This window comes from Lolium perenne, chromosome 6 (assembly GCF_019359855.2).
Source record: "Lolium perenne isolate Kyuss_39 chromosome 6, Kyuss_2.0, whole genome shotgun sequence".
NCBI lineage: Eukaryota > Viridiplantae > Streptophyta > Magnoliopsida > Poales > Poaceae > Lolium > Lolium perenne.
In genome coordinates, this window is record NC_067249.2 from 35,080,573 (window position 1) to 35,107,396 (window position 26,824).

At 42.1% G+C, this 26,824-nt stretch overlaps 1 protein-coding gene across 1 annotated transcript in view; it reads right to left on the reverse strand.

Moving 5' to 3' along the window:
- Positions 1-1,201: 1,201 nt before the first annotated feature.
- Positions 1,202-26,824, reverse strand: part of LOC139832344 (uncharacterized) — a 51,926-nt gene continuing 26,303 nt past the window's right edge. The window contains exon 4 of the mRNA XM_071822078.1: positions 1,202-1,261. Within this exon, the coding sequence (XP_071678179.1) occupies positions 1,202-1,261 (60 nt within the window). The remainder of the gene's footprint in view (positions 1,262-26,824) is intronic.

The window sequence follows — 26,824 nt, forward strand, 5'->3', positions numbered from 1 at the left end:
CTCCGGTGGCCTAGACCACCTACAACACACAAGTACAAAATTCCCTCGATAAAGAACTACAACACATAATTTATTCTAAAAAAAAGCTACAACACATAAATTGAATTATTCTTCCAGATCCATGGCACCTAATTGCGTCGCCTGGTAATAAAAAATAGTGATGTCGAATGTCTAGAGGTCCATTGCACCGGACATGGGAGGGATAGGGTAGCGCGACAAATATGATCGAGTGGAATCGGGCTGTAGCATCCAACCATCGGCGCACATTCTCTCGCCCCACAGGCCGAACTGTCGGCGCTCATCCTCTCCCTAGTGATCCCCGCGTGTCTATAAGAGTTGTAGCACGGAGCAGGCCACCTGCTCTAGGTGGAGGGGCGTCGGTGGATTGGCAGCAAGGAACATCGCACCTCCACCCCCACAAAATGTTCTTGAACGTACACGTTTGACCACTTTTATGTTTGAAAAACTTATTACATGAAAGCACATAGACAACTACCTTAATAATTTCTTTAGGAATGAGAGAATTTTATTTGACACATTACCCTTGAAACTCAAGGAAACCATAAAAAAGCACCTTAGCTTCGGGACAAATTGGGCAAATACACTTTTCATTTGCAAAGCCACGTACAATGGCCTTCGTCATTTGCCAGGCAAAAAGTCCAGTCTGTCTATATCACATCAAACTGACAGAGCAAATCTTGCTTGAAACCTAACACGACTTCACAAATAAGAACTACAGAGTATGTTTTGGTGAAACGAAACCAAAAAAAAAGAATCTGCAATAAATTTTGTGTCATCATCTTCAAAGGACCGATGCACATCGATCAAGCCTCGTTCGTCTTGTTCTTCCAGGCCGGTGATATAGCTGCACAGTGTGGCCGTGTTGAGCTGCTGCGTCGGCCTGTTGTTGCACCTGTAGCCTTCGTCCGGGGGGTGATCAGGGCGGTGGCCTGCTCCATCCTCATATCCCTCACCCGCAATAGGTTCCAGACATGGATGGTGAATTCAGAGAACATGTTTTGATTCGGTAGTGAGTACTACGTACTATTTCCTTGTGGTCGAGAAACTGACAGACATACCTGTCTGAGGATGTTTCAGACGATGCTCTCGGTGCACGGCGGCGTGGTCAGCGATCCAATGTATCCGTATTACGCGTGTGTGTACCGCTGCAACGACCCCGTGCTTACCACTCCGACGGGAATCAGGAACCTTTCTCTACATGGCAGGCCTCCACATAGAGCTTGGATAGCTTGTCATGTATCTGCCATCCATGAACAGAGGACAAAATTACAAACACAATTCAAAAAAAATATAAGTAGTAGATATTCAGTTCCTAATTCTACTTAGGAATCAAAGTCTTTATAAAGAAGTAGAAAACTGAAAGTCGGTACTAAAAGCAGTGGCAGAGCTGAGTAATTAAATAAGCATTAAGAGCATATGTATCTAACAGAATCTGAATCCTTTGTTCAGAGATGCAACCGCTTGAATACCTGTGTTTTTGTGGTACTACAGTTTCACTAGATGAACTATAGGGCATACTCTAGGTTAAGCTATGGTAAAATATCTCTAGATGCCTTTTCCCTACTAGATCTTGCATAGGATGTTGTGGTAGTGCAGTTCACAATGCCATTGCCGCGAATCTGGTGAGAAATTTCGCTGTCCTCGAACAGCCGGATGTTCCGGCCTTTTGCGCCGGAACTTCCGCCCCGGGGCGGAACTTCCGCCGGTTCTCACCGGAACTTCCGGCCTGGCCTGTTTTCTGCTGTGTACTCAATATTCTGTGCAGGCTCTGGTTTTTGACCTCCTTGCTTGTGTACACTCATTTATCATCCCTATCCTGTTGGTTGCATCCCAGGTGGCTCCAAGAAGAGAGGCAAGGGTCATGTGGATGAGATAGAAGAAGAAGTTGAGCACACTCGACCATCCAAGCTCACGGCTCGTCAACAATCGGCTCAAAGGCATAAGTCACCGCAGTTCGTGGCAAGAATATTCATGTGTCGGTGAAGAACATGCAGTATCTTGAGTACAAGGAGCTCCGGGATGTGAACCCTTACCCCACCCCACGAAACAATAGGGTTGGGGATAAGCGTTTCCACAACAAGACTCAAGAGGAGATCTTTTATGAGGTCTATGTTCCATTCAAGAAGGGGGTAGCCCCTCAACATGCCATTGACACCGCCAAGATGGCCGCCACAAGATACTTTGAAGAAGCCTATGCTATGTGTGGTGATTTTGGGCTCTATCCCATTATGGAGCTCAACAAGGACTACGACATCGGGTTGATTCAACAATTCTATGCCACCGTTCACTTTGATCAAGATGAAGCTAGAACTTTCCGGTGGATGTCTCATGAAACCCTCCTTGAGTCTAACTTGGCAAAGTTTGGAAATGCTCTTGGATACCCTCGCTTTCCGGGCGTGGATGCAAATGGTTGGAGGTGTCATGATAGTTCATTTGCTCAAACCAAGGAAGTCTTGGAGCACCTCTATATTAAAGGTTGGGGTATTCCGGGCAAGAGTGCGGATCTTCTCCCTACTTGGGACATCATGCTTCGTGTCTACCGGGAAACCATTGGACCCAAGGGTGGCAACCTTGATGAGTTGCATTTATATGAAGTGGATCTTATGGCAAACTCCTTTGCTAAGAAGGGCACCGGTGAGAGGCTTGATGTGATGGACTACATCTACAATGAGATGTGGTCATGTGTGATGGAGAAAAAGCTTCCCTCATTTTCTCCTTACATTATGAAGCTCATTGAAGACACTTGGGTTGATACTTGTCAGACTACCCTTCTTCACTCTATTCCTCTCAACATCACATCTCATGAAGTGAAGGTTCTTAGGGTCAAGCGCCACAACGCGCCCATAGAAGATGTTCCCCCATGGTTGAGAAGCCACCTAGCTGGGCTTCTAAGCTTGCTCGCCGCATGCGACAGATCTTTTGTCTCACCTCTGCCGTTAATCACCGTTAGTATCAGCAGCATGCAGAGGCCAAGAAGTCTCGGGTTCGTTAGAAGAGCATTATGAGGGCTCTAGATGTGGAAGTGTCTCCTCCCGGATCCGAGGAGAATATCACTCTGGAGGCTGAGTGGGTTTCTCAGCATGGTGTTCCTCTCCCTCTAGATGGTCTCGAGATCGAGTCTCCTCCTCACACTCCACCCTACCCCGGCGCTCCATCGGATCTTCCTCCCGGCTGGGCTAACGCCGACCCTTGGGACGTGTAGTTTCTCCTGTCCCTTTTTGGTTCCTTGGTGCCAAAGGGGGAGAGTGAGACCTTATTAGGTTGCTCTCCGTTGGGTATTTGCATGGGGGAGTCACAAGCTCGTGTTGGCTTTGATTTTTATCGCTTGTGATTCCATTTATCTTTGTGGTGTCGAACTATGTTCTTAGTTTATGTGGTTTGTGAACTTTATCTATGTGTTTGGAACCTTATCTATGTGTATGGTAAACTCTGGATGTGAGTCTTCTATGGTTATCTATGTGTGCATGATCTATTTATCTATATGCTTATCACTATGTTGTATTGCTAACCCATGGAAGACGGATGCAAGATATAGGGGGAGCTTCTTATGTATCAATGCTCATATATAGGGGGAGCTCCACTATATCTCTCACATTCTTGTTGTTTACATTATTCATTCCTTGCAAATACTTGTGTTGTCATCAAACACCAAAAAGGGGGAGATTGAAAGAACATTTCCCGCCCTTTTGTGTTTTGTGTGTTTGACGTCAACACTAGTCACTACAAGAAAAGTTCTGATAGACAACGTCTCAAAATCGTCCGCTAAGGGGTATTTTTCGTCGCCTATGGGCCTAACCCGACGATATGGGTTCTGTTGTCGAAACTGCGTCAGGCAAAGTCCTACGACGATTTTTTCGGTCCGTCGCGCTTGGGCGCCCTTCCGCCACGGAAAATCGGACCGTTGCAGAAGTGTTTCCGGAGCCCATTGATCGCCGACGTCATGCAAAGGCGACACGTGGCGTACGCCGTTAATCGCAAGCTAACGGCGTTAACCGCTTGAACCCCGTGGTAGATGGTAGGCCCACACGAGGCCTGCCACGTCTTAAGCGGGCCGGCCCATTAAGTTTGCGGGCCGGGCCAGCTGACTTAGTTTGACCGGTCAACTATATAGCTGGGCTGGTCCATTAGTTACGTGGGCCGGGCCTAACCTCTAAGGTTGACTGGTCAAAACTTTAATGGGCCGGCCCACTAAGCATGTGGGCCGGGCCGAATGCACTCGTTTGACCGGTCAACAGGCAAAAGGGCCGGCCCACAAGACATGTGGGACTCACTTTCCTGTTATCGGGCCGGCCCATTTACCTAGTGGGGTCCACCTTAAAACAACTAGGCCGGCCCAAGAAGTTATTGGGCCGGCCCAATTAGCATGTGGGTCCCACTTTCCTGCTATCGGGCCGGCCCATTTAGTACGTGGGATCCACAATAGATCAAATGGGCTGGCCCAACAAGAAAGTGGGCCGGGCCAAAAACACAGGTGGGTCCCACTTTCCTGTTAAAGGGCCGGCCCATTTAGTATGTGGGGTCCACCATATAGCAAGTGGGCCGGCCCAACAAGATAGTGGGCCGGGCCAAAAACACAGGTGGGTCCCACTTTCCTGCTAAAGGGCCGGCCCATTTAGTACGTGGGGTCCACCATATAGCAAGTGGGCCGGCCCAACAAGATAGTGGGCCGGGCCAAAAGCACAGGTGGGTCCCACTTTCATGTTAAAGGGCCGGCCCATTTAGTATGTGGGGTCCACCATATAGCAAGTGGGCCGGCCCAACAAGATAGTGGGCCGGGCCAAAAGCACAGGTGGGTCCCACTTTCCTGTTAAAGGGCCGACCCATTTAGTATGTGGGGTCCACCATATAGCAAGTGGGCCGGCCAACAAGATAGTGGGCCGGGCCAAAAGCACAGGTGGGTCCCACTTTCCTCTTAAAGGGCCGGCCCATTTAGTATATGGGGTCCACCATATAGCAAGTGGGCCGGGCCAAAAACACAGGTGGGTCCCACTTTCCACTTAAAAGGCCGGCCCATTTAGTATGTGGGGTCCACCACAAAAGCAATTGGGCTGGCCCAGCTAGTTAGTGGGCCGACCCAGTAGTGGGTGGGGTCCACCTTAAAGCAAATGGGCCGGCCCAATTAGAGTGTGGGGTCCACGGTAAATCAAGTGGGCTGGTCCAATAAGTAAGTGGGCCAGCCCGTTTAGTTGCTGTTTATATGCCGGCATAATAGGCGCTTTAGGATTTTGCGGGCCGGCACATATGTGATTTCGCTTAATTCGGCCGTTTAAGGGATGGGAATTCGTGATTTAGATACTGAGAATATTTACGCAGCATTGATTTCTCGATAGCCTCACTTACCACAAGCACCAAAGAAAAAATGTGCGAAAGAACTATAAAAACTAACTAAATATTACATCAGCTGCAAGGCTTTGAAAAAATATTACAGAACCCAGAGAAATTGAATGGTAATTAAACCTAGCAATACAATGAAGCGATCCAGCAATCTTTTAAGTTGTCCATGCAGCACCTATATCTTAAACAAAGACATTACAAGTTAAGACAGCAACAATGGAAAGGCAAAGACACTACAATATTGTTTGCCAAAGAATTTGGAACTCATCATTTCGTCGTTATAAGAAGATCATTGTAATGCACACAATAAGCAAACAAAGAGTGCATGCCGCATACCAACAACCATTATAACAGAGCATGTTAGAGTGAAACAGCAGACTTACTACTGTCGAGTCCCATGCAAACCAACATGTTCAGGGAGTACAAAATTGGCATGAACAACATAGTAGCAGGCTATAAATTTTGTAACAACGACTGAGCAAGATGAAGTTATGATGGCTACATCTACAGAGCAGGGAATGTAAACCAAAAATAGAAGTTACGATGCCAAAAGCTATAGAGCAGGGAATGCGAACCAACATGTGCAATTACTTAAAATTGGCCATGAACTAAATAATAGCAGGATGTTACTATAATACCTATAATTTTTGTAACAACGACTGAGCAAGATAGAAGTTATGATGGCTACATCTACAGAGCAGGGAATGCAAACCAAAATGTTCAATCGCTTAAAGTTAGCAATGAACTAGAAAATAGCAAGGTGTTACGGTCATAGCTAGGAATGAACTAAAAGAGCTTCAGACAAACAAGCATCTGGACCCAGAACATGGCGCTAAAACAATGGACTTACATTAGGAGAAGCACTCTGTGGGAGTCACAACAGATCTTCCTGGGGTTGATAGATCCGGTGATGAAGTACGCTACATGTGCTACTTGGGGTTGGAGAGACGGCCATTACACTTCATGGTTACTCATCTCATCTGCAAAAACGTAACGGCGCGTCGTTAGCACAAACAGGTTCCCCCAAGATTAAACAAGAACTTGCAGGCAAGCAATAGAAAAGTGACAGTAGAAGAGTTTAGATCATGCAAGGCGCCGATGAAGCAGATCCGGTTCATGCACATCGGTGTCGGTGAGCAAGATCCGATGCGGTGGAAGACGGATCCGGCGAAGCGGCTCAGCTGAAGCGACTGCGGTAGAATGTTGGATGAGCATATGGTTTTGAGGTACGGCGGGGATGATCCGGTCCGGTTGATGACGGCGTCGATGAAGCGGCTCCGGCAGGCAGCCGGATGACGAGGATCGCGAGGGCTCGGGTAGGCCAGGGAAGTCCGGCGGGGATGTTCCGGTGCGGTGGTCGTGGAGGTGGGAGAGAGGGACTTGGGAAGTTCCGGTGGGTGGTCTGAGGGAAATGAATTTTTTCTGGGAGGGTTTCCAGGCTAGGGAGGTGGTGATCCAAAAAATGACGGGCATACCCCCCCACCAACCGACCTTGCTGTCATCTCCACAGGGGTAGAATGGGAATTTGGAAGCGTGTGAAATTTTTGTATTTTGTGGGCGGGAAAGTTTTGCCGCTATGAGATTTTGAATTTGGCTAAGGTCCAACTATAATGATAAAAAATGTGAGACCGTACTAGTACCTCTGTTCAAGGCCGAGTGCAAAATCAAATCATCATCACATTAAATACCGGTTACTACCATGATCATCATCTATCTCTGAAATTGGCTCATCCGCTAGATCTTGCAAATTATAATGATAAAAAATTGTGAGACCGTACTTGTATTTCAGTTCAAGGCCGAGTGCAACATCAAAACATCATCACGTTGAAAATTTGTTACTATGATCATGATCTATCTCTGAAATTGGTGCATCCATTGCAAAGTATAATGCTAAAATTTTGAGTGACCGTACTAGTACTTCTGTTCAAGCCCGAGTGCAACATCAAATCATCATCATGTTGAAAATTTGTTACCATGATCATGATCTATGTCTGAATTTGGCGCATCTGCTAAATGTTGCAAAGTATAATGATTAAAAAAATTGTGAGACCGTACTAGTACTTATGTTCAAGGTCGAGTGCAACATCAAATCATCGTCACGTTGACGATTTTTTCTGTTACCATGATCATTATCTATCTATAAGAGCATCTCCACCGGCACAACATCCTCTATTTGGGGACGCAGCTCCCACACCGGCGGCCCCAAAACGGCAGCCCCGATAGATTTTAAAATTTAAATTGACATCTAAAAACCCAAATTCATACGAAATTTATACCAAAGTAGCTCGAATTTAAACATAACTAAACATAAACTTAATCCTGGTCTACTGGCCGTCGGTAGGGGCGCTCGACGGCCCTGCCTCGTCGTTGTTCTTCGCCATTGCCGCCTGCTTCCATGCCCGCCTCTCCTCCGTTGCTTCGCGCATCTGGCGGTGGAGCATGGCGGCCGGGGTCGCAGGGGCTTGCCAGCGGCGCTGTCCCCGCGCTTCCAGCCTTTCCCGAGAAGCTTCGATCTCTGCGCGCCTCGCCTGCTGGCGAGCGAACGCGTCGTAGTGGCGATGAGCGTTGAGCTCTGCGAGCTTCTGTCGCTCTGCCTCCATGAGGCGGCGTCCCGCCTCCTCCGTGGCCGCTCGCTGGCGCGATATCTCGAGGACGTGCTCGAGGTTCGCGTCGTTGACGAACTCGCACTCCTCCTCCCTCAACCGCTGGTATCGTTGTGTGTTCAGCGACGCGAGGATCGCCGCCTGCTCCGGGTCGGCAGGGGCCTGCGGCGGCTCGCCCGACTGCGCTGCCTCCTCCGCCACCTCTGCTTTCGCTTCTGCTACGTAGACATCGTGCCACGCCTCGAACCATGGGCCCTCGTCCTCGTCGGAGCTGTGCTCGTCGTCGGCCTGCGGCTGCGGCTGCGGTGGTGCTGGAGGCAGCGCGCGACCGTTGAGGCCAACCATCGAGTAGGTGGTCTTCAGACGGCGGGCATCTTGATGTGGAGAGTAGAGAATGGAGCGGTGGTGGTGGACGGCGTACGTCCTATCTAGCGGTAGCAACTGCCCACATTTAAGGCGACTGGACGCCGCATGGCCAGTCGCTGCCCTCGTGGCCGTCATTTGCCTCGGTTTCCGCGCCATTAGGGCATGTACATTGATTTAGACGGATGTTGTCTGTAATACTACTCCATGTCATCTACGGAGTATAGACAATGCTATAGACAGTGTATACAATAGTCTATCTGTAAGTTATCTAGTATTTTTAGTCATAGCTATATATGAGTATAAGTTATAGACACCCTTCATACAACAACAAAAATGGTGTCTGTAAGCTGTCTGTAAGAAGCCTACAGACTGTCTGTAACTTTAGACCATGCACTATGTGTATCAAAAGCGAACCAAAACGTCCATTGAATCGGTTCCGCACATAACAGAGCATCTATGCATAGGTTCTGACAGGAAAAGCGAACCAACAATTTGGTTCGACTCATCTGTGATGGAATTGATACTCCACATTGAAGTCAATTAATATGAATCGGAGGTAATGTGCATGGCTTGGTGAAGTGGGCCACTTGCTTTAGGATAAGTAAAATATGCATGTCATATTTCTGCTGGGTCCCACTTGTACTGCTTGATCCGGTTTCTTTGAATCGGCACCACATAGTCCTTCTCTCTCCTCATTCTTTTTCCTCCACATCACCAAAATCACATAAGAGTACTATAACTACCTCTTACATGACCTTAAACGCCGACGACCAACCTTTCCGCGTCGCGGCCGATGCGAACCGTCGCGTCCTCTCGCGGACAAGGCGCCCCCACCAGAGAAAACCGTCGTTCCGCAAAGGCAACCGGGGTGCCCGATTCGCGCCCTTGTCAAAGGGGCCGGCATGGGATGCCGGCGATTCTATTGGGCTCGACAAATGACCGGCGCCGTTTGGAGCGCACCGGTGCGAGCCCTAAATCGACGCAGGCCCCCAAATCGCTATCGGGGCCGCCGGTGGAGATGCACTGAATTTGGGGCATCCGCTAAATCTTGCAAAGTATAATGATAAAAAATTGTGAGACCATACTAGTAGTTCTGTTTAAGGCCGAGTGCAAGATCAAATAATCATTACATTGAAATTTTGTTACAATGATTGCAAACTATAGCAATAACAGGAAAAAAGCTCAAGATCAAATAATCATTACATTGAAAATTTGTTACAATTATTGCAAACTATAGCAATAACAGGAAAAAAGCTAAAGTGTTACAATAACAGGAAAAATTCTCAAATACCACAACAAGTCGAAATAACTCAAATGATACAAGCCATACAAATGGCATCATCGGCAAAACTGCATTTCTTTTAGGTAGAATTTATCGGAGTGCAAGTAACAGCTGGCTTTCCATTAGATCTGCAGAGTAGATTATTAAGGATCTGCTCAATCCAAGCTTGCCTATTTTTCAATTCATGTATCTCATTGACTGTTATGTCAATTTTTGAATCTCTTTCATCTCTTTGCTGCTGCATTATATCAATTGATTCGTGTGCAAAGGCAGCGATTGTTTGAGCTGGAATGGCTGGGACAGTAGATATCATCTGACTATCAGATGAATTGGCATTGTCATGGCTGTCTTTGTGGAAAGACCTGGACACTTGATGTACATGCCCTGCCATCTGCCTTCCTTGCTCTATTCAGGGCTGAAAACAAGACAAAGGCAGGTTACAGAACCATACAATTTGAGAAAACAACCATATTAGTTGTCACAGATTTTTGCAAAGCATCAAAACAGATGGCAGATTTTCACAAAGCATAATGCATAATATAACAAAGCAAGCTATCAACCCCATTGCAACAGGCAGAGCAACCGGATGGCAAATATGAACAAAATAAATCAAGTAACTAGATAGTCTGTGCCTAATAAAATAAGCCAGGAAATTGCATAACAGAAGTCTGTCAATTAAAATTGACACTTGGAAGGGGTGCTTCAGATCCCTTAAGTTCCACAAAAGTGGTCATGTGGACAAAACTAGCCAGACATTGTGCAGTTGGAGAATCTCCATCCCCCTAAATTTCATTATTTTCATCATCGGCCAGCCATGGGAATGCCTCAGATAAACGAGAAATATATCCATTTGGTGCCAAATATAAACGAGCAGGACCAATTAAGACAGATTAGATAGCAACCATTCTGGGATTCATATAAACTGACATATTATTTCAATGTTTAACCCATGAGCCCAATATAAGGGAAGGAGAAACAAACAAATGAACCATTTTGTGCCTAAAAATAAAAGATGGGTCAGCCAAAAAGAAACAACATATCTATTTATGATACCCACTGAAGGTGGATTTCCTACTACAGAAGGTGGCATTGGATTAATCAATAGTGAAATCAGAAAAAAATCTTACAAAAAACAAATATGCTCATTATATCCCACAACAAGCATGCCAGAAAGTGCCAAGGTTTATATGTTTTAATCATCAGTCAACTCAATGAATCAAGGACTAATAACCAATTGAATCATCATCTGACTCATATTCACCAAGCAAAACATTCTTATCATGTATGGATGAAATCCAGAAGACATAACGGTATGAGGAAGTGCAAGAGCAATCAAACATTATGTGGCCGGAATAAAATTCCAGATCATTTAAGTTAAGCAGAACAATTAAATTGGTTTAATCATGATCAAACAAAAAAAAGATTAGACAGGCAATAGAACAAGTTTGAGAAGCTAGCAGGAAAATGAACGAAGACGTGCAGTCATATAAATAGCATGATTTATTTCAAACCAGTTATCCTATCTATATGGAGAGTAAATGTGTTAAACACAACCGGTTCCCAAAGACGATAAGCATATCAATACAAAAATGAAAGGTACTTACTGGATTATAGGGGTGATTCACTCCACGATTTGCTGTGTTCCATGTGATACTGCAACATGAAATTACAGCAATGAGTTAGGGTTGCAGCTCTTGAAGAACAAAAACAATGAAGAATTTAAATGTACCAGAGCAATGAGTTCACACATGTACTACAGGATGGCAAAAGGATAGCAGAAAGGAAATAGTAATTGGCATTTACCGTCATTGTTTACAACAAAACAGATGGAAATTATAATTTAAAACCTTGTGAACACAGAAGAGCACAGAATGGCGGAATATAAAACAACATTTTGCAACGAACAAAACAGACGGCGGCTATGGTCCCAGCACACAACCTGACACCTGAGAATAAGAAAAGCAAACAAACATGTAGGTTTCCTAACAAAAATAGATGAATTACATAGCATGCAATTACTGTTCTAACATTAGGACGAACTAGATAGATATTATAGGGTTGTTTCTTGAGAGTTTATAGAGCAGGGAACGTTTTGCTAGTCTTAGTATGAACAAGATAAAAATTAATACTATTTTTTGCAACACACAGTACAATCATAGACGCTCACATGTACATGCATACACTCATCACTCACGCACACACACTCTACCCCTTCGAGCACATCCAGGAAAATGCATCCAAGAAACTGATCCGACGGGTATTGAGATTGACGAAGTCACCACTATCACCACAATGTCATCGGGAACGCCGCATCCCACACAAGAATATTCCTCCATTTTTGAGACACCAAAGCGTCAAATCTGGGGGTGCCACTGCCTCCTAACCATCCAACCACAGGTTGGTTCTCAGTGATTTGGTACTTGAAATGCACTACATGATATCTAATATGAAGTCGGTGTGAGGCTAACAAGCAGGGTGCGGCGGCGTTGCTTGACGTGAGTCGGTGTGATGCCATCACAAGATGAAGTGCATGGTCCATGTGATCTGAATTAGGGGATACTAGCATAATACCAGTGTGTTGCAACGGGTTAATAACGAAAGATCGTTCTCTCCAAAAATAGAATAAATGGAATATAATCACAATGTCTATGTCCAGGATGTGTGGCCGCATGGTCCTTATTTTTCTTTACAATCTGTGGTACGTCAGTCTTATACAATGTGCATTATTTTTTGTCACCACAGAGACAACTCTGATGCTCGATCGACCGATCCGAGTTGATCAATCGACCGATCTAATTGACATGTTTGAACAAACGATCGAATAATTCATAGTATTTATTGAATGATACTCCGTCCGTGCCAAAAATAAGGCGTCTAAGGATTAGTTAAAAGTATGTTTTTAAAATTTGACCAAGTATCAGTAGATTCAATTTTCTAAATCATTATCAATAGATTCACCCTAAAGTATATTTTCTTAATATGTCAATTTGATATTGTAGATGTAAATATTTTTTAAATATTTGGTCAAAGTTTGTAAGGTTTGACTTTTGACCAATCCTTAGACCCCTTACATTTTGGGACGGAGGGAGTATATCGTAAAAGGTGCCCTTTCACACCATCTTTTTTTACAAAACACGGTACAATATAAATGCTCACTAAGTACATACACTCGCTTCTATGAACGCACAAATGCACATGCTACCTCTATGAACACCTTCGAGATACTTTGTCTGAGAAACTGATTCGTCGAGAACACACGTCGAAACATGGCCCCAACTGAACAGATATTTCTCTTTACTAATCAGATATTTCTCTTTATTAATGAAACACCCACGCGTGAAACATGGTTTTTTAGCGAGAATGTCACTGCGCTCCTAAACATGTGGTTGATTCTTGTCACTAACCTCTTAAATGCTGCAGGGTCTGAAAGTTTTGTTTTTAAAGGATTTTTAGTTGCATAAGTGTTGAGATTTGTATGTCCTACGAATTTTAAATGGAAAATGCATGCACGTGCAAAAATTAGGAAAAGAAACCTAGAGTCATATAAGTTGTCACTGTATGTTTGCGAATGAAAGAAAAGTTAGAAAATTTAAAGTTGCACGGCAAGAGGAGCCTAATCAATGGGTCTCTTTTGGCTTTTTTTCTTTTTTGCCGATCGTGCCGATCTAACCGGGATTGTCGGACACGCGTTGATGAACCACGGCAGAGGAGAAAGGACGGATCACCTGCTGATATAAAGATTGACCGGTACAAAAGCCATCTCCATCAATCTACGCTCATTAAGGAGAGGGTTCCTTAGAGAATAAAAAGGGGAGCGAACGAAAAAGATGTGTGGCTGAACCGATCTATGATTGTTTTAGCGATTAGAATTAGGAAAGGGATGCTGATTTTGCTACCTAGTGCTACTGATTGGATTTTGGTCGTGACCTAACTAATCCTGATAAGAACTCCTCATGGAGCCGGTCACGCTGACCTTACTTTTTATGTTCGGGTGAGTTGTATACACGTTTGACGTACCATCACCAACCACCGCGACCTGTTTTAAATTTAATACGTAGTAAAGATAGTTTATATGACAAGATTATGGGGGAGATTGTTAGTAGTAATCTTATCAATGTGGTTGGCTAGTAAAGGAGCTAGCTTAGTCATGAAGTATCCAAGGTATGTAGAGAGAATTTTAGAATGGGGAATGTTCTAGAGTAAGATATTTACGAGTAGTATGAAATATCTAGAGTTTGTAGAGTATTCTAGAAGTATGGTATAGGGTTTGGATTCTGGCATATGGCAACAATCTAAAGGGTCATGTACAAGCTTCCTAGTATTATAAGCCATGTGTGTGAAGCACATCAAGGTGTGTGAAGCACATCAAGACAGAGAGCTCGAGGAGTGGCATGGGCAAATGCGCAGGTTTCTGCCATCTGCCACGCGCATTGAGAGCAGGGCGGAGCTGGATCTATGGGACTTCTCTGTCGATGCTTTTTTAGACGGACGAATCAGTATTAACTCGCGGGGGGCATAGGTGTAATTTTCGGAAATTTATGGGTAGTTTGAAGTTGGACTAAAATTTTGCCTTAGTTTCTTTATTATTATTATTATTATATATTATTAGGTATAGATATAGATTGACACGGGTTTAACTAGATTGGATTGCATGACAGTAAACCAATTCTAGATACTTACATGCTAATATAAATCTCAGTTATGACTAGATTCAGATGTATATAGACACATTCTAGTTGACCAAGACATGCTTGAACCTTCTATGGTAACAGCCCAAAACGTGTAGGGGGGAGGGGGTCTGGTTACCTCGACGGCGGCTTCGTGTAGTCATACTCGGCATCCTTGCGGGTCACGTCGATGACGGCGGGGGTGCTGCGGTTGCGGTGGGCGTCGGCGTCGAGGAAGCAGATCTGGGGCGGTCGATGATGGTTTCGGGGAAGCAGATCTAAAACGAGGGAGTCGGTGAAGCAGATCCGGTGCAGTGCACGGCGTCGTTGGTGAAGCGGATCAGGTACGGCAGACGAGGGAGTCGGTGAACTCAGATAGTGCAGTGCACGGCGGCGTTGGTGAAGCGGATCTGGTGCTGCGGACGGCGATCGGTGAAGCAGATCCGATGCAGTACACGGCGGCGTTGGTGAAGCGGATCTGGTGCTGCGGACGAGGGAGTCGGTAACCTCAGGTAGGTGAGGTGGTAGGCCAGCTAAGTACGGCCGTGATATTCCGGTGCGGTGGTCCGGCAGGTGAGAGATGATGGGCCTGGAGTATTGCGACAGATTTTTGGCGGTAATGGGGAAGACGAAAGGAAGGCGGTAGACTATATATATCAGAGGGGATGTGTAAATTACGAACGAGACCCCAACCCACGCCGGCTTCACTTGTCTGCCATTGTGTCATTGGTAATAGGGGTCGAATGGGAATTCGAAATATGTGTATGGAGGCGGGAGTTTTTGCGCTCAACTCGTATTTTGAATCTCCTTGGTGTATAAGCAGTACAGTATACTAGATATTGAATCATAGACCAGGGAAGACAAGTACAGTAGTACAAAAATACTGTAATGTCTACATTGCATGATGCTGATCTACCTTGCGTTAGTGTTTGTAGTGGTAGCTAAGTGGTGCAAGGAAGACATATTTGTAATTTATACAACTAAGATATGTCTATATACATCCGTATTAGACAAAACTAACACACCTCCTTTTAGACGAAGGTAATACTATTACTTTTGAATCTCTTTGTACTAATGCTGATGATTTAGATCCTCAGAGTTTCGTACGGAGTAGTAGAAAAAAACTAGGCTCCTCTCGAGAAACAAATAAGCATCCAATTAATTAGGTACGTGGGCGGTTATTATTATTTTAACAAGGAAACTGCATTCGTGCCCTATGGCCCGTCATCTTCAAAACCGTCCAAAATGCATGCATCTAGCGGTTTCCAGGCCCTGGCGTGGCGGTTAACATTCGTCTTCCTCATTTCGTCTTCTCCCTGACACTCTCGCATGTGCCCCTCTCACTACCCTCCATGGAAGCGTTCTACCACGGGCACACTTTCCTCGCTCATGGAACAACCACCATTACGGCCAACTATACCAATATGGCGTCTAAGGTGGAGGAACACATCAACAAAATCGAGTTGATCTTGGAGAAAGAAGACTCGTACAAAATTGTTGGCCTAGACGTAGAGTACACCTATGGGCCTGAACAGAAGGCTGCCCTCATACAGTTGTGCATGGGCACGGACTGCCTCCTGTACCAGATTTCCTCGGCCGACCAGCCATGCCCCAAACTCGCTGACTTTCTTGGCAAGGCTGACGTAACATTTGCAGGTGTTGACATCGGCAATGACATTACCAGGCTTGGGCGTTGCAACCTCTCAGTGGCGAACTTCGTGGACATCCAGAAAAGGTGGAAGCCTGCCGATTCCACTAGTAACAATAAGGATTCGTTGGCTGACTATGCTGCGGCTATTATAGACAGCCAGTACAAATCTATCATGAAAAAACTTATGCATGAGGAACACAAGCTATGGAAGCAGGTGCCCTTGTCCATGAAGCATATCATGTATGCAAGCACCGACGCATACGCGACATATGAGGTATACATGCGAATAGTGAACTTTGAGAAGGGTCAACAAAAATTGGCGGAATTCCAGGACAGCGGGAGTAAGAAGAAGAAGAAGAAGAGCAACATGGTACAGGCTGTGGAAGCTGAAGAGGAAGATCACTGAAAAGGATAGCCTAGTGTTAAAAGTAGTACAGTACAGTACTAGTATGTATACGATCGTGTGTGTATGCACTAATGCACCCAGTGATAAGTAGTTCTGTACATCCAGCTATATTTTATCTTACAAGTAGTGTTAAAAGCAGTACAGTACTACTGTAGTATGTACGATCGTGTCTGTGTATGCTCCCAGTGTCGTGAGTACATAACTGATAAATATAAAATAAGATTCGCAAAAAAGTATATAATAATAATATGTATGGTAGATCTTTTTTTATCTTGCATACTCCCTACGATCCATAATAAGTGTGCTGTTTCACTCTAACAGCATGCACTGTGTTGTCCACAAAAACTATCCTCATCCACAAGCAATAAGTGTAGTCCATGCCCATATATATAGTGGACACGTACAAGCTTTTGGTTGCTCATAAGTAAATAGTAGAGTAATTATTTTACTCTATGCTCTGTCTTGCATGTGTGTACTTCTAACAAATATGTGCGTCCCAGCGTGTGCCAAAGTTAACCTTATACTGAGTATACTGTATTGTATTACTCCCTCCGATCCATATTACTTGATGCTAAAATGGAAGTATCTATAGCTACAATATGTCTAGATACATCTACACTAGCGTCAAGTAAAATGTAGTTGATGTTTCAGTAATCTTTTGGTTCCCATAGGTGTTGCCTTAAATGACAAAAGTCGTGGCCATATCAAAACCATGATTAAGCCGAACCTCTGCCCCAAGACATGACATCTCTTCTAGAATGCTCTCCGTCCATAATAAAATAATCAATGGATGGGACTGGATACCTTCGTTGGGAAGGTATCGTCACCTGCCGAGTAGGGTGTATGTAGGCATCCTATCACGTCAGGACAGCTATCCAGTAGTAATATCCATCTCCCAGTTACCCAGTCTATCAATGGACATGGCACCTATCGAGGTACTGCTGATGATTTTGTACGTATATTTATATGAGCACGATGCTTTGTACTCCGTACAAAGTTGTCCCTGTCACCTCAAGGTTGCATTAGCAGGACGAAAAACAGTTACGGAGTACTCCCTTTCTTGTTCTTTTTCTTTTGTTGTCACAGATTTGAAACCAATAAGTTCAAGTTATGTTCCTGATGATGTTACCCAACAATAGAAGCGAAACTGAAATAATAGTACAACTCAGACAGTGTTAGTACTAGTACTTTACTAGAGGTTACATCCGCATTAGCACTATACTAGTACGTATCATCATATGGAGTAGGAGTACTTATTTTGAGGATTAATTGTTCTCCTTCTCGATGCGAATGTAGAAACGAGCAGCTTGGAAGGTCCACCAAGCACCAGGTACAACGGCGGCACCGAGAGGAACGACGTGAGTTCATCAAACGCGACGTCGCCCGGCAAGGCGCAGCTCGACGCCTCCAAAGACACACTCACGGTGTCCGCCCTGCTCCTCGCGTGCGCCAACAAGCACGACGCCGGCCCATTCGCCCACATCTTTGCCGTGTACAGAGGCCACACGCACGCGGCCGCCCTAACGCACACGGTAGACACGATGGTGGTCGAAGTCGAACCGAGCACGCCGACGATCAGGACGAACACGGCGCCGTCCTCCCCTTCGGCGATGATCCGCAGGCACGGCGAACCCGGCACCGGCACCGGCACCTGGAACACTTTGGTCGTGTTGTACGGCGGGAGCTTGTGCACCTGGATCGAGTGGGCCGCTGCGAAGTGGGCGACGAGCGCTGTTGGCGGGGCGGCGAAGTCGCAGCCGGGCTCCGTGCAAGCGCAAGGGGCGTGCGGGCATGCAATCTTGTGGTCGTGGACCTGGTGGTAGGCCACCAAGCTCCCGCAGCTGCTGTGGGGGCACTCAACCGTCGCCGCTGATACGACGGCGTCCATTGCCGGGTCCTGCTCGAATCCGCCGCGGGGTTCCACGCACCTATGGCACCGGTTCCCGGGAAGCTCGCACCTTGTTTATCAACTTAATTGAATGCTTACTATATGACATAACAAGACTATGTGCCTTGGTTTTTCATTTTTTGATTTTTTTAAATTATGCCCATTTGAATCTTGGTCAAATCCTAGGTTTGACCATGGTTTAAACAAGTTTAAATCATGAATATGAAAAATTAAGCATCTATCCTTCTTAGTCACTCCAAAATGTAGCTCTAGGGAGGGTTTTTGAAATTTCCATGTTTGAAACCAAAAACCACTTCTCTTCATGCATGCTTGACTTCATAAGACAGAGTTTAGGGTTAGGGGTAGATATATACATGATTTTCTGGTTTGAATATGTCTAGACCTTGTTTATCAACTTGAATGCTTACTATATATATGACATAAGAATGCTATGTCCTTTGGTTTTTCATTCTTTTGATTTTTTTCTGAATTTCTATGCCCATTTGAATCTTTTGGTCAAATCCTAGGTTTGGCCAAGATTTAAACAAGTTTAAAACATGAAAATGAAAAGGGAAGCTTGTATCCTTCTTAGTCACTCTAAAATGAAGATTTTGGGAGGTTTTTGAAATTTCCATGTTTGAAACCCAAAACCACTTCTCTTCATGCTAGACTTCATAAGACAGAGTTTAGGGGTTAGGGGGTAGAATCTTTGGTTTGTCTAGTTTGAATATGTCTAGACCTTGTTTATCAACTTGAATGCTTACTACATGACATAAGAAGACTATATACTTTGGTTTTTCATTTTTCTGATTTTTTTAAATTTTCTACCCATTTGAATCTAGGTCAAATCCTAGGTGTTTGACCATGATTTAAACAAGTTTAAAACATGAATATGAAAAATTAAGCATCTATCCTTCTTAAGTCACTCCAAAATGTAACTCTTGGGAGTTTTTTTTTGAAATTTCCATGTTTGAAACCAAAAACCACTTCTCTTCATGCTAGATCTCTAGACCTATCTAACAAGGGTCTTCCTCCAAATCCGAGTAGAAATGGGTTAGATGGAGTATTAAGATCTATCCTCGGTTCCTTCAGTCATTAACCGCTTAGTTAAAATTCGAGATTTATAGTGCATGTCCCTTTATTTAGGTTCCTTCTTTAGGGGACAATCGAGACATGATAAGAACAACTCATCGCACTCAAATAGGTTCAATGGTCACTTTACGAAAAATTGAGATCTTGTTTTTTCCTGGAATTTGGTTATTCTGAAAGTGTCAACCAAATAGTGGATTCTTGTTTCTGAGGTATTGCATAAAATCGACCGAGCTAGTTGAGGGTTAGGTGGTAGATACATGATTTGTCTGGTTTGAATATGTTCAAACCTTGTTTATCAACTTGAATGCTTACTATATGACATAAGAATGCTTACCATATGTTTGAATTTTAAAAGCATATAGTCTTCTTATGTCATATAGTAAGCATTCAAGTTCATAAACAATGTTTGGACATATTCAAACCAGACAAATCATGTATCTACCCCCTAACCCTAATCTCGGTCAATTTTACGAAAGTCAAGCATGACGAGAAGTGGTTTTTGGTTTCAAACATGGAAATTTCAAAAACCCTCCCAAGAGTTACATTTTGGAGTGACTTAAGAAGGATAGATGCTTAATTTTTCATATTCATGTTTTAAACTTGTATAAATCATGGTCAAACCTAGGATTTGACCAAGATTCAAATGGACAGAAAATGAAAAAACAGCAAAATGAAAAACCAAAGTACATAGTCTTCTTATGTCATGTAGCTAGTAAGCATTCAATTTGATAAACAAGGTCTAGACATATTCAAACTAGACAAACCATGTATCTACCCCCTAACCCCTAAACTCTGTCTTATGAAGTCTAGCATGAAGAGAAGTGGCTTTGGGTTTCAAACATGGAAATTTCAAAAACACTCCCAAAAACTTTATTTTAGAGTGACTAAGAAGGATACAAGCTTCCATTTTCATTTTCATGTTTTAAACTTGTTTAAATCTTGGTCCCAACCTAGGATTTGACCAAAACATTCAAATGGGCATAAAAATTCAAAAAAAATCAAAATAATGAAAAACCTAGGATTTGACCAAGATTCAAATGGGCATAAAATTTTAAAAATAATGAAAAACCAAGGCACGTAGTCTTCTTATGTCATATAGTAAGCATTCAATTAAGTTGATAAACAAGGTCTAGACATATTCAAACCAGGAAAATCATGTATCTACCCCTAACCCTAGCTAAACTCTGTCTTATGAAGTCAAGCATGCATGAAGAGAAGTGGTTTTTTGGTTTCAAACATGGAAAATTCAAAAACCTCCCAAAAGCTTCATTTTGGAGTGACTAAGAAGGATCTATAGGAAACTATGTACTAATACAGTATAATAATCACCCTAGTTATTAGAGCAACAAGTCTGTCACTTACGTGTGGTTCCCATGCGTGAGGTCCCACACTTCAGTGAGCACAAGTCACGTACGCTAGGTAAGCAAACTCCCAGCCATATTCTTTGTCAAGCGAGATGCATCAAGAATCTCTCTCTCTCTCCAATTATCCACCTCCGTTGGCTGCCGGTTTTGGCAGGGCGTTTCTAGCTCAGCTCGGAGGCCATGGTGTGCAGGCTCTTTAGCCATGGCGATTTGGTCGTGCCAAGTGGTTCGTGCCGGCTGCGACGAGGATCAATCCGGACGGTGGCTGTTAAGGACCCGATCGCATTTCTTGCTTTCAGCCTGGGGTCTACCATGTAAATCTTAGGGATTTAGACATAATTTCCTATTTATTTTGTGTCATGCTATAAACTGCTCTCTGATGCGTATTGGAAATCTGGGTCCTTCAGGATCGTTCGGTTGTCCCTCCAACAAAAAAAACATCTCTCTCATTCTCAGCCTCGCTCGCTCGCACCCTCTGCGCACTAACAACACTGCACAACAGTCAAATCACCCGAAAAATGTAGACACCATAAATAAGTGGGGCCTCGTGACTGCTCTCCCTTCGTCTCCTCCCGTGTGATCCCTCTTCCTCCGATTCCCGACCTTGCGGAAAATAAAAATGAAATGAAAGAGTTTCACTGGACGGGCAAACACATGTGCTGCCTAGTAATAATAATAAAAACGTAAAAAAACGACTTACGAATCTATTAATAAGTTAAACTAGGGTTCTGCACAGTACTACGGATCAATTTCAGAAAATGCAACTACGGGGTTCGATTTTGGCCTGCTAATATAAAATTAAATAATCTGAACTAGTATTCCTCTAAAAAATCATTTTGGTATGCATCGTTTGGTACTTTTGATAGCAAGAGTGCTTACTCCCTCCGTTAGCAAATAGTCTTCCTTTTCATGTTTATGAAGTCAAGCATGAAGATAAGTGGTTTTGGGTTTCAAACATGGAAATTTCAAAAACCTCCCAAAAAACTTCATTCGAGTGACTAAGAAGGATACAAGCTTCCCTTTTCATTTTCATGTTTTAAACTTGTTTAAATTATCTTGGTCAAATCACATAGTCTTCTTATGTCATATAGTAAGCAAAGCACATAGTCTTCTTATGTCATATAGTAAGCATTAAAATTGATAAACAAGGTCTAGACATATTCAAACTAGACAAATCATGTATCTACCCCTAACCGCTAAATTCTGTCTTATGAAGTCAAGCATGAAGAGAAGTGGTTTTGGGTTTCAAACATGTAAATTTCAAGAACATCCCAAAAGCTTCATTTTAGAGTGACTAAGAAGGATCCATGATTACCTTTTCATTTTCTTGTTTTAAACTTGTTTAAATATTGGTCAAACCTATGATTTGACCAAAAGATTCAAATGGGCATAACAATTCAGAAAAAATCAAGAGAATGAAAAAACAAAGGACATAGCATTCTTATGTCATATATATAGTAAGCATTCAAGTTGATAAACAAGGCCTATACATATTCAAACCAGAAAATCATGTATATATCTACCCCTAACTTAACCCTAATTAAACTCTGTCTTATGAAGTCAAGCATGCATGAAGAGAAGTGGTTTTGGTCTCAAACATGGAAATTTCAAAAACCCTCCCAAGAGTTTTGGAGTGACTAAGAAGGATAGATGCTTAATTTTTCATATTCATGATTTAAACTTGTTCAAATCTTGGCCGAACCTAGAATTTGACCAAGATTCAAATGGGCATAAAAATTCAAAAAATAAAAAAATATGAAAAACCAAGGTCTTATTATGTCATATATATAGTAATCATAAACAAGGTCTCTAGACATATTCAAAACATACAAATCATGTATCTACCACCTAACCCTAAACTCTGTCTTATGAACTCAAGCATGAAGAGAAGTGGTTTTGGGTTTCAAACATGGAAATTTCAAAAAAAAACCAAAAACTTCATTTTAGAGTGACTAAGAAGGATACAAGCTTCCCTTTTCATTTTCATGTTTTAAACTTGTTTAAATCTTGGCCAAACCTAGGATTTGACCAAAAGATTCAAATGGGCATAAAAATTCAAAAAAAAATCAAAAGAATGAAAAACAAAGGACATAGCATTCTTATGTCATATATATAGTAAGCATTATTCAAGTTGATAAACAAGGTCTAGACATATTCAAACCATAAAATCATGTATATATCTACCCCTAACCCTAAACTCTGTCTTATGAAGGCAAGCATGCAGGAAGAGAAGTTGTTTTTGGTTTCAAACATGGAAATTTCAAAAACCCTCCCAACAAGAGCTACATTTTAGAGTGACTGAGAAGCATACATGCTCACTTTTTCATATTCATGTTTTAAACTTATTCAAATCTTGGTGAAACCTAGGATTTGACCAAGATTGAAATGGGTATAAAAATTCAAATACTGGTTTGTCTAGTTTGAATATGTCTAGACCTTGTTTATCAACTTGAATGCTTACTACATGACATAAGAAGACTATATAATTTGTTTTTTATTTTTCTGATTTTTTTAATTTTTCTACCCATTTGAATCTTGGTCAAATCCTAGGTGTCCGACCATGATTTAAACAAGTTTAAAACATGAATATGAAAATTAAGCATCTATCCTTCTTAAGTCACTCAAAATGTAACTCTTGGGAGGTTTTTTGAAATTTCCATGTTGAAACAAAAAACCACTTCTCTTCATGCTAGACTTTCATAAAATTGACCGAGTTTAGGGTTAGGTGGTAGATACATGATTTTTCTTGTTTGAATATGTCCAAACCTTGTTTATCAACTTGAATGCTTACTATATGACATAAGAATGCTTACCATATGTTTGAATTTTAAAATCATATAGTCTTCTTATGTCATATAGTAAGCATTCAAGTTGATAAACAATGTTTGGACGTATTCAAACCAGACAAATCATGTATCTACGCCCTAACCCTAATCTCGGTCGATTTTATGAGAGTCAAGCATGAAGAGAAGTGGTTTTTGGTTTCAAACATGGAAATTTCAAAAACCCTCCCAAGAGTTACATTTTGGAGTGACTTAAGAATGATAGATGCTTAATTTTTCATATTCATGTTTTAAACTTGTTTAAATCATGGTCAAACCTAGGATTTGACCAAGATTCAAATGGGCAGAAAATTTTAAAAAATAGAAAATGAAAAACCAAAGTACATAGTATTCTTATTATGTCATGTAGCTAGTAAGCATTCAATTTGATAAACAAGGTCTAGACATATTCAAACTAGACAAACCATGTATCTACCCCCTAACCCCTAAACTTTGTCTTATGAAGTCTAGCATGAAGAGAAGTGGTTTTGGGTTTCAAACATGGAAATTTCAAAAACCTCACAAAAAAGTTCCATTTTCGAGTAACTAAGAAGGATACAAGCTTCCCTTTTCATTTTCATGTTTTAAACTTATTTAAATTATCTTGGTCAAATCACATAGTCTTCTTATGTCATATAGTAAGCTAAGCACATAGTCTTCTTATGTCATATAGTAAGCATTAAAATTGATAAACAATGTCTAAACATATTCAAACTAGACAAATCATGTATCTACCCCTAACCCCTAAATTCTGTCTTATGAAGTCAAGCATGAAAAGAAGTCGTTTTGGGTTTCAAACATGGAAATTTCAAGAACATCCCAAAAGCTTCATTTTAGAGTGACTAAGAAGGATCCATGATTACCTTCTCATTTTCTTGTTTTAAACTTGTTTAAATATTGGTCAAACCTAGGATTTGACCAAAAGATTCAAATGGGCATAAAAAATCAGAAAAAAATCAAGAGAATGAAAAAACAAAGGACATAGCATTCTTATGTCATATATATAGTAAGCATTCAAGTTGATAAACAAGGTCTAGACATATTCAAACCAGAAAATCATGTATATATCTACCCCTAACCCTAAACTCTGTCTTATGAAGTCAAGCATGCATGAAGAGAAGTGGTTTTTGGTTTCAAACATGGAAATTTCAAAAACCCTCCCAAGAGTTTTGGAGTGACTAAGAAGGATAGATGCTTAATTTTTCATATTCATGATTTAAACTTGTTCAAATCTTGGTCAAACCTAGAATTTGACAAAGATTCAAATGGGCATAACAATTCAAAAAAATCAAAAAAATGAAAAACCAAGGTCTTATTATGACATATAGTAAGCATTCAATTAAGTTGATAAACAAGGTCTAGACATATTCAAACCAGGAAAATCATGTATCTACCCCTAACCCTAAACTCTGTCTCATGAAGTCAAGCACGCATGAAGATATGTGGTTTTTTGGTTTCAAACATGGAAATTTCAAAAACCCTCCCAAGAGCTACATTTTGGAGTGACTAAGAAGGATAGATGCTTAATTTTTCAGATTCATGATTTAAACTGGGGTGCTTATTATATTGTATAAGTACAAAGTTTCCTATGGTTCCAAGGGTAGGGAAGCCAAGTTAACTCATTTACATGATAGTATTTTTTCCATGAAGCCAAGTTAACTCATCTATCATTTGGTACATTTTGGTTATATTCAAAGTTTTACTTGAAACTTGTTGGTCATGCCATTCTACTACTTGGCTAACACATTTTTCAGCTCGGGAAGGTAGGGGAAGGGGGCATGCATGATGCTACCCTGAATTTGTGGGACCCCAAAAACTTGCAAATACGAGCGATGCATCCAAAAGAAACACTCGTCCCCTCCCCGCATGATTTTGCCCTACCTAAATTTGAAGTCAAGCCAAAGGTGGTTCAAAAAAGGCAATCAAAAGGCATGGATTGTTCATCATTTTCTACATAGCTAGGGAAAATACCATACTGCCATACTAGTGTTTTAGAAAATAGCCCTTCAAATAGTTTGGCAACATGTTTATCAACTTTAATGCTTACTATGTGACATAAGAAAACTATTTGATTTGGTTTTTCATTTTTCTGTTTTTTTTATTTTTCTGCCCATTTGAATCTTGGTCAGATCCTTGGTTTGACCAAGATTTAGACAAGTTTAACACGTGAAAACGAATAAGTAAGCATGGATGCTTCTTAGTCACTCCAAAATGTACCAACTGATAGATATGTTAACTTTGCTTCATGGATGTAAATGAGTTAACTTGGATTTCCTACCCTTTGAATCCATAGGAAACTTTGTTCTAATGCAATATAATAATCAATCGAGTTTTTACACCAACAGGTCTGTCACTTACGTGTGGTGCCCATGCGTGAGGTCCCACACTTCAGTGAGCACAAGTCACGTGCAATAGGTACGCAAACTCCCAGCCATCTTCTTTGTCAAGAGAAGACGCATCAGGAATTCAGGATGCGTACTGGACGTCTCTGGGTCCTTCAGGATCCTTCGGTTGTCCCTCTCATAAAAAAAATCTCTCTCATTCTCGGCCTCGCTCGAGCGCTCGCTCGCTCGCACCTCCTGCTCACTGACAAACCCTGCACAACAGTCAACATCATCACCCGAAAAAGGGGAGACACCATAATGCTCTCCCTTCTTCTCTCCATCCGAGCGATCCCTCTTCCTCCGAGTTTCACTCGACGGGCAAACACACATGTGCTGCATAGTAATAATAAAAAGGTACTGTAGAAAAATCGATATACGAATCTATAATTAAATAGGTTAAACTAGGGTTTTGCCCAGTTCTATAGATCAAGGTTCAAAAAAAATCCAACTACGGGGTTCGAACAACACGATTCTAATCCAAGATTTTTTTCGACCTCATCCAAATGGCCTCAAACTATAGGGTTAGCATCAAGTGCAGTATGTGTGAAAATGTATGCACTATGTGTGCTATAACTTGTATGTCTTTCAAATTTGAACCAAATTTGAATAAGTTTGAAATATTTGAAAAGGGGCTTTTGGCTTAAACGTTTGAAACCAAAAACCACTTCTCTTCATGCATGCTTGACTTCATAAGACATAGTTTAGCTAGGGTTAGGGGGTAGATACATGATTTTCCTGGTTTGAATATGTCTAGACCTTGTTTATCAACTTAATTGAATGCTTACTATATGACATAAGAAGACTATGTGCCTTGGTTTTTCATTTTTTGATTTTTTTTAAATTATGCCCATTTGAATCTTGGTCAAATCCTAGGTTTGACCATGGTTTAAACAAGTTTAAATCATGAATATGAAAAATTAAGCATCTATCCTTCTTAGTCACTC